Consider the following 17,057-nt stretch of genomic DNA (forward strand, 5'->3'; position numbering starts at 1 on the left):
GGTTTGATCGACGTTGACACGATGACGAGTTTGCCTCCTGTGCGCGACTGAGCGGTAGACCCGTGATACAGAAATGACTGACAAGAGCATGCTAAACCACTACCTTGATGGATGATCCCGTCGTTCGCTGTTGGCATTGCAAACACTTGGAAGAAGATACAGCGCTGAGACGCGAGGGAAACTGATCTGCAACTACACTGCAACTGATCTTGCCGTTGTCAAAGCACTGCTGCCTCGGTGATCGTAATTCGATCTGTTACTATACATATATGCAGTCGCGATGTTTGTTTGTTTGTTAAGTTTTTCTGACGAACCGTTATTAAGTGTAATCGTAAGTTTGGACGAGATGGTGTTGGGATCCAGGTGAAAAACGTGAGACCGATATGCATTCTTACAAATTTACTATAAAATATTTCGGACGTAACTCTGGATACAACTCGTGGAAACGAAAAATGGCAGACTGTCGCGCAGAAGGCTCGAAAACAATAATGCTTACTTCTTAAGATTTGTAAATCTTATATTCTAAACGTCTTGGTTTGAGAGGGGGTAATAATTAAAGGCATAATAATTAAATTAATTGTTTACCTTTGCACAAAGGATGATGAGAATTGAGAATTCAAAGTTACTCTTATTATAGTAAATATATTTCTCACTTTTTGTTGGAAATTATAAGGCAATCTCTTTCCGAGGATTTTCATTACGACATTTCTATTCATTATATCTTTTGTTTCTCTTTAACTATGGCCCTTGGTACTGGATGACTAACTCGTCTAGGATGAGTCGTTCAAGTCCCCGAAAACTTCCTGTAGGGTCTTTAGGCTTTGATAAGAACATTTAAAAAACAAGGCTAAGTTATTTTGAACACGTTGATTCCGATATCTTTATCTTTGGTGAATGAATAGGTTGGTCATCCAACAATGGTTTGATAAGTACAAGTAACAACTCTACAAAAATTAAGTTACTTCACGTGTGTATTTTATTTGGTCGTTTCATAACTCGTTGCACATCTATCTATTTGATTGAGGCAAGAAACTTATGACAACTGTTTTATCATCAATAAGGACTCTAAGTAGAAAGTAGACAAGGTCGATATCATTTTGAAAGAGGTTAGTACTTTGTCAACGTGAATATACATATGTACCAATTCAATATTAAATCATTTTTATACATGTTTTCTATGACATAGTATTATAATATAATTGTTGTTTAAACTATTAAATGAAACAAAATTTTAAAAAAGAGTTTTTAATGAAATGGAAGAAATTAATAGTAGCTGCACTTTTAGTCGTAATGGTGGTAGGTTTTAATTTAATTAAATTTCGTTGAAGGAAAATATGTAGACACGCAAAATTATTTATCATCTTCAGAGTGGTCACCTTATGACTGTTGTCTATCTCTGAATTTATTTATTGATATCTGTTTCACAAAAATCAATTGGTATCATTTGTATTACTTGTATTATACAACTTCTATAATTTATATAATTTGTATAAAATGTATAAATTGTATTTTAATATTTAAAATCTTGTCTCAATTTTAAAATGAATTTTACTATGAATTTGCTTGCTATTTGCAACAGTCTGAAGAATATATTCTTCTTACCATGTTCTTTTTACCATATTTGAAAAGCAATGTCTTATAAGACCGCAAGTATGCAAATACATATAGCATTATAGATAGTTTCTATCTTTTAAGTTGCAATCTTAGGCTTCCTTGTTTATCTTCAGAAATTGCACCATGTCAAACAAAAAAATTCCCACATCTTACTTTGTTGTACAAATGCTCTTTGTCGCTTTTTTAAGGTGTAAACTATTCACACCTTTTTTTCCATGCAATACGAGCTCATATTTGTTATATATATCTTAATACATGTACCATATTTTTATTTGATTTTTCGTGATATTTGAATAGAAACCAGTGATGGGCAAAACCCTAGGCTTCGAATAAATCTGAAGTTTGCTGATATGTTTGTCTCGTTTCCCCTTTTATTAATTTAAAAAGCAATATTATAATTCACAAATTAATAAAATACAATGATTAAAATGTGAAAAAGTGAACAAAATCAAACAAAGGAAAATATTCTACAAGTAATCGAAAATTACGTTAATCGAGACCCAAGCTCTTCCTAGTATTGAATGAAAATACATAAAATCTCTAAACGATTACAGCACTCTCGGTTCCTTTTGGTAATTCGGTGTCGTGATCAAATTTTTAGTCGATATTTAAAAAAATCGTATCACGTCTGGAACATAGATGAGAGCCACTCTTTCGTTTCAGTTCCCTTTGGTCTGCATCGCGATAAAATTTGTTAAAGAATTTTCCACTTATTTGCGCGACAGGGTGGTATCCCATCGCTTAATAACGACCAGTTATTGTCTGACACAGTACACTCTTTATACGAACTTCCATCGTCAGCAGCATCCTCTCATTGATTCAGCAACATAAATTTTTATAGCGCAATCTATGTAACGGCTCGCTCCTGTATGGAGGCCAGAGGTAGAAAAACCAATCAGCAAGCGAAGGAGAAAGAGGAAGAAAGGCGGCGGCGGAATGCAAAACGTTGGGCGAGCCCAGGAACTGACCACGTGCAGCAGTTTAAAATTACGGCGGGAATCGATAACCCAGTTCTTTCGAGGATGGCCGACGCGCTTTGCCCCGACGCGGAGAGGCGGCGCCAAATGCAATTCGCTGAATCGAAACATCGTGATGAGATCGTTTTTTCTGAGCACGTCGTACCGTAGTCCCGGTCCGCACTTTATGACAGCCGGCTTCCGTCCAGGTACGATGTACTGGCGGCAATAGAAAGAAAAAAAAAAGAAGAAAAAAGGAACGGGAAAAAAAGGAAAGCGAGGAAGGAAAATTGGACACAAGAGAATCCAATATAGCGGACTGTTAAACCGTACGTACCCAGAGTAAAATGAAAGAAGTGTAGGTGGAATAAAGCGAAATGAAGAAACGCTTTCAACGAAAAAACATCTTTTCGAACACGACCGGCTCCGGAAACTCTTTACCGTTTCACGGTAATATTACACGGATCCGTAGAGATGTCTTTTTTTCAAATGTGTCTCCGTAAACACGTTCGTTCTATCAGCGAGGCTACCCTTCCAAGGAGAAAATTGGCTGGAACGCTTTAACGTTCAGCTGTGTTACGTTACCGCTCGAACCGTTTTAATTTTACCGATCCCGATAAATCGGGATAATACGTACCGAAAAAATCATGTAATCGATCAAGCTGGTTTTGGGATATTCAGAAGACTCGGTCTTTACGAGACACGATTCGGATATTAGTTATCGAGACAGATTCGACATTTTTCGTTTATTAGAATGAAACTTGTATTTATTGTGCGACGTTTCAGGTATAGTTGCTAACCCTACTTAAACAAAATACGTTTAAAAACGTTTTGAAGAATACCGTGCGTGTCGAAAAACTGTGTGAACCGAAACAGAACAAAATGTGTGCGACTTATTTAATTAAACTCAACTATTTGAAGGTAAAACAAAAGTAAAATAAAAATGAAAAACAACAAAAATTCAATTCATGATTAACAAATGCATAACACTATGTTTTATAATTGTAATTTTGGTTTCTTTAGATATATTTATTTTTCTCAATTAAAAAAGAATTTTGTTTCGATATGGTAAAACCTGTAAAATTGTAATTGAATTATAAAAGTGCTACAAAGACTTCCGATTAGAAAACGCGCAATACATCTTTCTGCTGGTAAGAATTAATATGAATGCTTTTCACGCAAAGTGACAAAAAGAATTAACTTATTTAGGTTTAATGTCAGTGATGGAAGTATGCACAGTATCAATTTTTATTATCGACAATTATTATTTTTAAGTTATTTTGAGTAACGTGTACATCAGAAATTAGGTGTACATTGAAATTTAATTTTATGGATATAATAAATATAATATTCAAATTTTACATTAAATTCATAAAATATTAAATAACATAAAAGTTATTTAAATGAAATTTATTAGCTTGGTAAAATTAATTTTCATGAAACTACTGTAGTTTCCAATTTATTACAAAAATTTCTTGTATATTAATTAATGTATATTACATGTATATTATATTATGTATATTAGTAATATACTATGTACATTAATTAATCTTTTTACTTTATATCTAACCTTAGGGTGTGTCGCATATCTCGTCTATGTATACATACATGTATGCATGAATATGGAACATTATATAAGGCAAATTATTCTAACTTAATCTTTATATTATCAATTTTCGCGCCTAAAAAGTAATTTACTATATACAATAAGTAATTTACTAAGTATATAAGAAATATACTAAAAGGTTTTTGTAGCCATTCCTCGGGCCAATTCATGTAAGATTTCAAAACAACCATCATTTCCTTCATATTTTATACTCGAAAGAAACATGTCGTAGCACTCCTCGTAATACACATTTTCTTTCCTGTATCGTAGTTGTACATTTTATTAAATTAAAGAGAAACAAAAGATATAACGAGTAGAAATGTCGTAATGAAAATCCTCGAAAAGAGATTGCTTTATAATTCCTAACAAAAAGTCAGAAATATATTTACTATAATAACAGTAACTTCGAATTCTCAATTCTCATCATCCTTTGTGCAAAGGTAAACAATTAAATGCAGCTATTATCCATTCAATAATCAATGCCATATTCAAAATGAATCGCCTATTACATAGAATCAATCTTCATATAGATTTATTGGATAGTGGATAGTATTCCATCCAGCGAGTATGAAACTGAGAAGAAAAAGGGAGAATAGGATTTTTATTAAGATTCTCGGTATCGCTTCCCTTAAATCTCGAGATCCCGTAAGCATCCGAATGTTCTCGATACAACTGGCATTTTTCATTCTCGTTGCACTCTCAGCTTTGATGATACGTGACGATACTTTTAACTTACAAGAAAAACCGAAAACGTCACCGAAGAAGCAAGAGGAGGGCACCGACAAAGGTTTCAAGAAAACTACTCCTGCATAATTCCGTCGAAACGTAGAGGGACTTCGCCCCACCATCGCCAGCATTCTGCGCCCAGGACAAAATTTAATTTAGCAAGGCGAGTCAAAAGAGGGGTGAGAGACGAAGAATAGTGGCGGTCACAACAATAACTTCGGAAAATCCTACCCCCTGCAAACCGCAACCTCTCGTTGCTTATTGCTTTTAGTATTAACTCGCCCCTCGTACCTCCGAACTTCGCCTCGCAGAATCGGTCTTTGTCACGACAAAAAGGCTCGACTTTATTTCGTCCCATGATAAGTGTTTATTTTTCCTCCGGCACGTTTCTACCGTTCTCCCACTCCCCCAGTATATTTATAATTGGTTTTACTCTATTTCACTAACCTCGACATTATATTAGGTTGTCCAGAAAATTCGTGTCAATTTCTAAGAAAAATTCAAAGGCACGTTTGAAGTTTAATATACATGTATACATATATGAAGGAAGGTTATATTTCGATCGGTGACGCGTTTTTCGTTTGTTCGAGGCAAGCGGCTGAGACTTTTTGTAAGTAGTCAAAACAGTCATACGTATGGGTGTGTTTCGTCAGCTTTCTTTTATACCTTTTCAATTTTATATTATTATTTATATTATATTTGCAAGATCATCCCAAATCCTACAAGTACTTATTGAATTACATAGGTGCCGTTTTGTTCCACAACCTTTCCATCTTTTAAGGGATGCATACATGTTATTTGTTTTCAACCATTTCGATATATTCAAACCACCTACCAAAAATCGACATGGACTTTCCGGACAACCCAATAGATGTTGATATGAATTACAGCGAGTTAAAACAGTATTCGCATACTCAGTTTTATTAAGGTGTCTGTAAAGAAGTCGTACACTTACTAGTTAACGTACATGTTTTAATACTGCATTGTAGACAGAAAATGTATGTTATCTTAGAAATGTTGATAATTTACTGTTTGAAAATAATACTAAAGAAAGTCGAAAATTTCGTAGATACGGAAGCATTATACATATATGACTGTTTCACACATTATCACATATCAGTATAGTATAAAATTTTCGTTTTTGACATAAATACGTTCTTCGATGTCTAAAGATTCATATAAGCTCGAGTATCGTTACTATAAATTACATGCTTTATAAGTTACATTATGTGATATTACGTGATTCCTGTATGCACATTCTGTAACGAAATGGTTCCGTGTGCAAAGGGTTAAAGAGGGCCACACAAACGCTTAGTGGAAAGCCTTTAGTTACGTATAGACTGCGAATCTTTATGGATTTATAGGAAATTTGAATGTGCAAGAAACTACAAGATCCAAACATTATGCAAGAAACTACAAAATGCAAACAATATGCAAGAATATAAAAAAGATTGAAAGTAAAGTTCATGTTATAATTATAATGTTAACATTTGCAGAATAAAATAAATTCCTATTTAGGTTCAATTTTTGTAGGGACGTTCGTGAAGATTATATTTTGCATAAAGATCCGCAGTCTAGTTATGTATAATAAAGGATTTGTCACAACTACATCCAATGTCATCGATGTAACTATAAACTTTGGATCTCTAACAATTTCAAAGAAATATTTACTTAATATTCGTCCCGAGTTTTGCGAACTTGAACTTTTGAACTTTTGTTCAACTTATTCGGAGGAGTACGGATATGTGGGCGCGGTGGTGGCACAGGGTAGGATATTTGCACGTCCGTCAGTGGTAACTTGGCAAGCTTAATCGGCTTTCGGCCGATTCGTAAAGTACACAATGAATTGCGTCACGCCGCCGCGGCGGCCCTGTAATCCTCGCGGCGGCAATTTATATTAATTAGCCCGTTCGCCCGAACCATTCCTGTTCAACATAAATTACCGGGCCTAATGATGAATGTCAGGCATAAACGTAACATTATGCGACCGTGCCACTGTGTACGAGTGTCGTCCTGACCAGGCTCGTCCAGCGTTCGCCAGGTAGTCCGTGGCTCCGATTCTGCTACACGCGACCGAACCATACATAACGCTCATTCCTGGCGCGCCGTACACACGCCTCGGTGTGAAATCAACATGACGCTTGCCTATCGTCATTACAACCTGACGATACGTGCAACGAGATGCCCATCACTCGGCATTATCCACTGTTCAGGGCCTGATCTGTTCTAGGAATTACGATATCCTTCGTCCTGCGTATATGATATAAACAATGTATAGGGTGCGTAACAAGAAACGAATCACAAGAACATCTGAGTTTGAAGATACGAAAAATGTAACGCATGAAATTAAGACACGTCACTTCCCCTAAAGTAATTTTTTTTTCAAGTTGTCAAGGTCACTATTATTTTTTTTAAATGTAATATCATATTTGGTTTAGAACTGCGAAGTAAAAAATATGTAACGTGTACTGCTTATTTATTTGATTTCAGTTACAGTATATGTTCAAAATTATTTTTTTAAACTGTAATATATTTAAGCAGAACAACAAAAATAATAATAATATCGTGATGGTTTAATTTATTGATAACAGAAAGGTATATTCTTCTTTAACGCTCGAACTGTACCACCGTCGTATATAAACTATACCCAGGCTAAAAACAATCCAATTGCAACAATATCGAGTCTAACCGTAACGCCGCGTGCTTCATCCTCGAGCCAAAATCACAAATTCACACAGTCCGATGAAGATAGGAAAATCGAATAACCAGTCCCGGCACGAGCGGCATAACGAGTTAGGGAACTCTTGTTCTTAGCACTTGCATCCGTCGCGAGGTGGGAGGATTTTGCACCCTTTGCACTTCTGCGGAACTCGAACCGGGCCAGCCCCTTCCCCGTAGGCGTCAGTGTTGGTACACGACCCGCATACCAGGGATTTCAGAGCAACGTCTTTGTGAGCTGCACCTATAGCACCTAACCCAGACCTATAGCACGGTTCGTCCCGTTCCACCTTGGCGCATCGGGCCAAAGGGATCCCCCGGTCGCCTGCTCAAAAGTACGAACTGGAAACGGGCGGGAAGGTTTCGTTGCAATCAAGCGCGGACGCGGACTTTGGGGGCGCTCCGTTTTCTCACAGTCCGCATTATCTTCTCAGACCTCTGCGTTGCCTCTCGAACTTTTCTCTGTCTGCAGAAACGAGCGGATGAGGTAACGAAGGAGGCGGGAGACCTTCCCCGGTACTCTTCTTTCCCTTTCGTTTCCTATTTTCTTTTCCAGTCGCTATCCTTCGTTATCCATCCTTTCAACGTGTCCTGTATCTTCTCCGAGATCGTTATTGATCGCTCCACCCAATCCTACAGAAAATAACGATTGAGTTCGGTCGACGGTCTTCAGATTATACTCGAATTTTCTGACGACCTTTGGTCTGATTGCAATCATGAAAAATAAGTTTTAAATGTGCGAGCGAATTGATACGTAAGCGTAAAAGCGTAAAATCTCATACGCACTTTTTATACGATAAATGCGTAGTAACCATCTCCACTATGGACCACTGTACCAGCTATGGCTCCTTGATGTTGTCCCTGCTAATCTAAATCTAATTTCACTTTACATTTTTGCACTTTTGCACTTTTGCACTTTTGGACTTTTGGACTTTTGGATTTTACGTTTGCACTTTCCACTTTTGCACTTTTGCACCTTACACTTTACACTTTTGCACTTTACACTTTACATTTTCCACTTTTGCACTTTTGCACTTTTGCTGATCGCGCGATTGTCATGAACTACGCACAATAATATGACGTAATTGAAATTTGCAACTCCTGCGACATGTGTGTTAATTAAGAAAACATCGTTACAGTTTTCATAGTGTCTTTTATTAAATAAAATTTAATAACACGTTATTATAACGGAAAGTGATAGAGTCGGCTAAATATTTGCAGATGAACTATCAAATTTTTCATGTGTATTTAGCAATGACAAAGAAAAATACAATAACTTTAGTAACTCTAACGACAGTGAATTAATCACACGTAAAACAGTGCAATTGAATTACAACTGTAGATCAGTTTGTGAATCAGAGGGATAAAGAAGATGGCGATAGTTTAAGGCAAATTAATAATCCACCTTTTTTATAATCATTCCGTGTTTGAAATTGCAAAGCAAATATTTTTCAAACAATACTTCACTATCGTTAGAGTCACTAAAATTACTGTAATTTTCTTTGTCAAAACTAAATACACATGAAAAATCTGATAGCTCTTTTGCAAATATAAACATTGTCGTTGATGTTTGCAGTATTTGTGAAAGTCTTTGGAACTTAGGTTACTTGTCTGAGTACAAATAAACTGTTTTCTCCAAAAATGATATCTTGCCGAATCGAAATAACGGCGTTCTAATGCTAAGACGTCTGTATTACTTTTGGCCTATAGCCACCCTCATCACTCTCTGGAATTTACCTAGCTTGTTTCACATTAGCACTCTGGCACAGTCTAGCTAGAATTTACAAATCGTACCATCATTCTGGTTTTCAGCGTCGATGTTGGTAAATTCGAGTTTGTCTAGCGTCTTGGTGACATCTTAAAGCCCTCATTAGTGTAGCTCGTCACCTTCGAGAGGTAAACGGAGGAGAGGGAGAATTAGGCGCGTCAATATTTGCGATGCAATCAACCCGTTTCGACTTCCTGTCTCTGTCATTCGCTTCTCAGTGGCCCTCGACACTGACACTGATTGTAATCCACACTTCCGTGACCGAGTTGCCGTGCTGTTGCTGTTGTCTTTTCTCATTTTGCCGATTCGTTCACTCGATACGTACACAGACCCGTACCGTCTGCGTCGTCTGCGTCTGGTTTCCTCGGAGTCTAATCAGAAATTTCGACGACGGCAGTTTCTTGTCGAAAACGTTAAAATGGCTAGTTAGGTCTGCCAAATGCTTGCGCCGCAGTATCTGGGTTTCATTCTGTTTGCTTTGGGTCGAACGCTGTGCCAATCTTTTCCTTGCGAGGAGCAATGGTCTACAGATGTAAACTTTTTGGTAGATGGATGATATCGGTACAGGATGATGATAGTTATTATTTAAAATGGTTGTTTATTAATTCATTTCAGAAAAAGCTGTTTTTGTAAAAAAGCTATGTTTTGTAATACGGGATACTTTGATGGATATATTCGCTAGTGTACTGCAGTAAATACAATACTGCAGTAAATAATTAATTTATTAACTCAGTATGTGCTAAAGAAGTTACTGCATAAAACATGTACACAGGTAGTCTGGAATCAATATTGTAGTATTCCAGGAGTCTTAAAAGCCTAAATTTGGTATTAATAAACTAATACTTTCACCAAAACGTCAACAATATGCATGTGTATAGTACCATTCAAAATTAGCGTTTTATCATTGTTTTTTAAATATTGCATTAAGGATTATCAACTAAGAACGAATCTAATTAATGACTAATTTTCAATCTTTACAATACAAAATAATTAAAGGTTAAAATAACGAGAAATTTTCATTGAATATTAATTAAAATATTCAATTTTTAAAATAATTTTTCGATGTAGTATGCACACGAAGTAATCAATTATAGCTTTTGCTTTTATGCATTGGAATATAAAACAAATAATTAAGCAAGATTTAAGTAAGAATAGGTTGGTCATCACATCATTCTAAATCATTTTTTGAACATGAAAGTTTTGAACATCCTGTATAAATCTATCTACACCAGTGGACACAGTAAGAAGATATATTTTGACATAACATATATTTTAACATATATATATATGAAAACATACATTTTCCACCCACACATTGACCCAATAACCAACAAATTGCAAGAGAACGTACCACACAGCAGACTATCGTTATCCCTTTAGTGGGAGATCTATTAGTATCCCTTATTTGCATCCCTCTTATGATTCCAATAAAAATTAGAGCGCATAATTTTCCCTACAAAAGAGTAAGGTAAAGGTATAGTAGTTGACCAGTTAAGAGAAGAAGTCTTTCTCGCGAACAATAGTCCGTTATTACTATTCATACTTCACTTCGCATATAATTATTTTGAAATTTAACCAACATCCATCCGAGGTTCACTTTTATAAAAAAAACGCACAGCTAATAAAAATCTTATTTTTTGTTTTCCTATCCTTTACCTTAGTATTCATGTTCTGTGCTACCTGTTATCGATCGACCATCGAGGATCAATCCCAGATTGCAACCGATCCACACTTTGTAAGAGTGAATTAGGTTGTCGGATGGAATTGATCCCGAGGAGCGAAGTGACTTGTTCCCGCGTATATGCGACCGTTTCCCCGGGACCATGTCCTTTACGCTCGTTAATTCTATAGCGACCCGTCGATTGCAGTTCATGGAAGCAGAAACGAAGCTAGTCGAAGCTAACGGCGGGGCTGCAACGTACACTGGGGTCTCCCAGGTTGATAAGGCCGGCGAGAATAATGGCCAGGATCGCACGATCAGGTAAATAAGACAGGGTCCCGTGACTGTCGTGCTACCTTTGCCTCCCGGACTATTCCCATTCGCCTCTACGGTATTTCCTGCCATCTTGTCCTCTTTCCACCCTCCGAATCTACTTTCCTCCCTTTCTCTTTCTCTTTCTCTCCTCCTAATCTCTATTTCCATCTCTATTCTCTACCACGTTCAAACCACCGTTTCTCTCGTTTCCTCCACCTGTTTCACCTTTTCTCATCGCGATTTTCCTTCCGCATCCCTCTCCGTTCCTCTCCTCTATTCCTCTTTCACCCTCACCTAGTGGGGTGACACATGGCCAGCATTTATAGCGCGAGATAGCGCCGGCGGTTCTCGACAGCGCCGGCAGATTTATCCTTCACGGTTATTGGAGTTATACAAAGGATTTTTCCAACTGATCCCATAAAGTATCTGTGCCTGATGCCCTATTATTTACGCAGCCGGCTGATGCCACGAGGTACCCTGGCAACCGGCAGAATTTTTCTTGCACGGTCTCGCGGATCAAAAGCGCGCGATCAGCTCGCGTTCAGTAGCTGGCTGACACGGACAGCCGGATGTTGTGTTTATTTTAGCGGCTGGACAAGATTTAATCGCTCGATGAATTGCTTCATTGCCGTTGTACCCATTCAACTGTTTTTTGGAACGACATGGACACGGCTCGCGCTTTTCAAAGAACCGGATTGGATGGCCGAACGAATTATTATGCAATTTTGGAAGATGCATTTTTTTGTGTGTCGGACCGATTCAACTTTCCGTTTGGGTCATGGCGTAAAAATGTTGGGAGAAATTTAAAAAAAGTTTTTGGATTTGTATGAAACTGTAGGTTTACGTATGAGTTGTTTAAGTTGAAAATTATGAATCGCAGAATGATGGATTCCTTATGAAAAAAAGTTATTAGATTTGCATGAAATTTAAGGGTGGGTGTAGAAAGTATTCGTACACCGATCAATTTCCAAAAAAAAAACTACGTGAAATTGTAGTTTATAAACTTCTTTTTTATAAACAATGATATTCTACATATTTTTGGAAATTTCTGGAATAGAGCCAGTACAAACAAACTTAATTATTTATATAAGTTGCGAAATTAACAAGAAAAAAACAATAAATCAATAGAGATATAGAAGCAATAAGTATTCTTTCAATTGTTAAGTTTTTAAAAGTTTGTAAAAAAACGAAATTTACATTAATTTATAAATAATTAATATTTCGTGGGATTTCCTTTTGATTTTATAATTCCTGCAACTCTTCCAGGCATTAAATTAACTATCATAAATGTCGATGTTATTCGGGGCGGGATCTTCTTCCATTCCTCTATCAGAGCATTTTTTAAGACTTTTGTACTGGGAATTAACGTTTCCTAATTCGTACGAAGCAATAAACTGATATGTTTATATATGTTCGCACCTCATTATTTAAATATACTCATTCCTCGTACGTGCATACATATACCATGGCTGGTCGGTGCCACATGGCCCTCTTTGAGAATCCTTTGCCTATAGAATCGAAACGCAAGTTTCTGTTTTTCCGGAGAGGTTTTTCAATGAAAAAGTGAACGATATACAGTAAGAAAAATCTGTTTCCTTGGTTCCAGGACTCCGAAGGTGACACCCCCCTTCACGATGCGATCTCTAAGAAACGGGATGACATGTTGGCTCTGTTGTTGGATCATGCTGCAGACATCACCCTCACGAACAACAATGGCTTCAACGCTCTGCACCACGCCGCTCTTCGTGGAAACCCAAGGTGAGTACCTTGCGTTTTCGATGTGACGCTTTTGTCCGTGATAGCGTGCGCCATTCTGAATGTCTCTGTCGGTGGGAGTCTTTAACCGTTCCGAGGTGAGAGCTACCAAGAAACGGCCGATAAAGGGCTTTACCTTAAGCCAGCTGACAATTAAGAATAGCCCGCCTTCCATATTGCTAATGGATCAAGACGTTCGTTCTTTTGACGACGTCTTGACGACCCAGCGTCATTGTTGCTCCAGAGGATCGCGGTGTCATTAAAAAGCCTGATGAAGGATGTTAGTTCCATACAATGGCAGATCTAAACTTTTCGGTGCTTGATGTTAATTACCTCGGAAGAGCTTTTACCTTTTTGGAAATGATTTAGAAAAGGCAAATATTATTGGGAAAATACGATTAGCTTTCAGGGTAATTCTTCTTTATACGACAAATTTAATAATATTGATATGAAAAATTAGATAATATAACTGGAATCTATTTTAAAAATACAGTTAGTCCCATAAGTATTCGTATTCTATGTCTAACTTGAATAATAGGTTTGATATTTGAGAATAAATTATTCATTATAAATATATAAATATGTACAGTTTATTCATGTATATATTTATAATGATACATTTATTGTGACCAAAGAGATGCATTCGGTTTTGCTTTAGGTAACCACGTCGAAATTATGCATAATTAACACGTTGATTACACTAAACTCAAACTCATGAAATCTTCTATGAGGCGAACATTTTGTTTTGAGACAATTGGAAACTGTACAATCTAACAGTTTTGTAATCTCATCAAAATTCACGAATTTTATACAGATGTATTTTCTTTAACTTGTGACACACAGGTTTAATTTGTTTAATTCCTTAATAAAAATTAAATTAAACACCGAGTGAAATCATATACAGTGTGCTATTTTCTAAATCAATTTCCTAATACAGAAATAATAATATATAAGTTTCATAGCAAATGAAACTTAGATAACATTAAATTGTAATAATCTTGACAATATAAAATTTGGATAAAATACAAATGAATTAATCTTCATAAAATAAATTGTATATTATAAATACTATTCCTTACATTGATTAAATACAGCCTCACTAAAAAAAAACAAATGTAAATCTATTTTTCCTTAAATAAAACACAAGAGTTTTCTAGTGAGTGATTTTAAGTGTGTTTAAATTTTAGTTAATCCAAATCAGTCAGTGATTTAATAATATTAACTACAGTTCTGTATTTTCGCGTATGTACTCTGTTAAAACATAGCATGAAACTCATGTTCCACTGAATTATTTTGATTGTTACTTCTAAACTCATTAAGATGTATCTTCATTACGTTATCCTGCTTGTAGACACTATATTGTAGTCCAATTAATCTTTACGATATCGCTGCATCGTAATGTCAGCGGTACATTGCGATAATGCATGGTATAGCGTCCTTTTGCAACTGTGTACCGCAACAGTTTGCTGTTGGAGCAAACAAGCAGGCAGCTGGAGTTGGTACTCTGCGGAAGGAAGAGTCGGAAGCCACACAGAGTTGGGTGTTTCTTGAAAAGTTGCTCAGTATAGATCACCAAATCTTGTCTAATTATTTATGTTCTGAGAATTTGAACTTACCCAGCAAGCTCGCCATACTAATATCGGTATAAAGCATTTAAAATAAATTGCTAGTGACGCAATGAGTCTCTGTAAACTGCTTAATTCAACAGTGGAGGATCTGGAATTTTTTAAGGTATCGCATTTTTGCATATTTTGAGAGTTATGCAATTTCTTCGATTATGAATTGAACATCTCAAATGGTGTTTATTTTAAGTAATTAAAATCAATCATTCGTTAATTTGAAAGTGCCATGTTAAAATAATTCAGGAGTAATGTAGACTTCTTAATTTTTAAAGGAATGAAACCTTTTATTTGAGTCGATATGTTATCTTGAACTGAATATTTTTTAGATGAATTCGTATTGTATTTACTAAAAATAATAATTACCATAACAGGTTATGATGATGTAATATTAATATATTATTTTCTTCGTGGTTTACTCGTGGTTCTATCTGAGTTTCTTATCAGAAAAGTTTTCAGTTTTTTTTTTTGTGTGTTTTACTTTTGGTCGTTATATAAAATATATGACATATGTAATATTTTATATATTTTTCATATTTTGCTTTCATTTAATCATTATGTTATACAACCAACTTTAAGTCTTCTTCAAGCCAAGACCTTTCAAATGATGCCTATCTTGTGAACTCTAGAGTTGTCATAAAATTGTCTTGATTCTCTCAACGTCGCATTATGCGATTACAAACATACCTGATTTAAAATCAGGGGTAGTATTGACAAGTATTAGGTGATAGTTAAGAAGATGTACTTGTTTGAGATCACTTATACCGCTATTTTATTAGAAAAAATAATGTTTAGTAACATTGATCAAATTATACACGAAATAATCTTATTTAACAAGTTCATGCAACTAATTCATGTAACTACATACATATAATCGATGTAATACTTTTTATCCAGTAATATTATTTTATATTCCCATATATGGATACATGGATATTTGTATATCTGCATATCAGAGAGTATTGTGAATTTTCAAGAAAGTTCGTCTTTGAATGGTTCCACAGAAACCCAATGAGTACAATTGAAAAATTCCAAGTTGTTAATATTCATATTGCAGGATTTACACAAGTTTAAATTAAGCTATACCATTGTATTAGGTTGTCCCAAAAGTTTCTTTCGTAATTTGCTCTCAATTATTTTGTGTGGCAGTGTTTATATAAATAGACAATCTAATTTCTTAGATGTTGATGTTGTAACAGTAGTGAAGCAAAATGAGTCGTGCACAATTCAATACTGTAACATTAGACATAAAATATTGTGTATGTATTACTTATTAATAAAACGAAAGAAACTTTTGGGATAACCTAATATGTAGTCCACGATAATGGTACAGTTAGCAGAGTGTTGAATCTACTACTTTTGAATTAAATAAATTCGTCGGGGTAACTATTGTAGTAGCTGTAAATTGCGATGGCTCAGGAAATCCTTAAAGAGGATTTTGAAACGACGCCGACGTATCCAATCTTTGGACCGTCTTCCATCGATGGCTTTGTTCCCTTGTTCGACAAATCATGAAAGAAGGTCGAACCACAGGTGTTCCCGAACGAGTCGTTCTTCGACAAAGTCTAATCGAGTCGGTCATTCTCGAGAGGTACTGAGTTAATTTTACCTCGATTTTCACCCCACCGCCTTCCTGTTCAATTTCGTCTCCTAGAATCTCGAGAATCTTCGAGATCTGCTCGCTTCTGGTTATTACTTCGAGACTGGAATGATAGGTACTATTGCGAACAGAATGGTGTCTGGCGAGAATCACATCTATTAAATACTATTCGCCTTTAAAGTCGAAATCTATTCTTATTTATTTCCTTTTTTCCTTCGTAATAGCACCTTTTCTTTGGAAACACATTCGAAGCTCATGATTTTAACACTTTTCTACATATTAATAAAATGACATTTTTAAATAATACTCATCGTGCCCCTCGAACCATTCAAGTTTCTTAAAATGGTGTATTACCCCAAGGTTATCAAAATATATAGTAATTTTTCAATAATTATAGTTGTATGATGTTAAATAAAATTATTTTGTAACTTTATCAATGTTAGTAGAAACCATTTTTCTATTAAAATAAAGTATTGAGTGTAAAATTCTGTGCATCTTTTGTATTCAGTCATTTATAAGTATAGTTTATGTAGAAATATTTAATCGGCATTTTGTAGTTATATTTTTAATTACCAACCTTACAATAAATCTATATCTATTACAATAAGTCCTAACCTGATGAACCTACGTATGTACATACGAGTATAAGAATATTACCAGCCATACATTTGGTTTATTATTATTATTATTATTATTATTATTATTATTATTATTATTATT

General features: G+C 35.5%; 1 protein-coding gene across 6 annotated transcripts in view; it reads left to right on the forward strand.

Moving 5' to 3' along the window:
* Positions 1 to 17,057, forward strand: part of LOC128876107 (E3 ubiquitin-protein ligase MIB1) — a 421,765-nt gene that overhangs the window by 106,355 nt on the left and 298,353 nt on the right. For all 6 annotated transcript variants that reach the window (XM_054122207.1, XM_054122203.1, XM_054122205.1 and 3 more), the window contains exon 9: positions 12,970 to 13,121. In XM_054122207.1, coding sequence (XP_053978182.1) covers positions 12,970 to 13,121 — 152 coding nt within the window. The remainder of the gene's footprint in view (positions 1 to 12,969; positions 13,122 to 17,057) is intronic.

Source organism: Hylaeus volcanicus, chromosome 5 (genome assembly GCF_026283585.1).
Source record: "Hylaeus volcanicus isolate JK05 chromosome 5, UHH_iyHylVolc1.0_haploid, whole genome shotgun sequence".
NCBI lineage: Eukaryota > Metazoa > Arthropoda > Insecta > Hymenoptera > Colletidae > Hylaeus > Hylaeus volcanicus.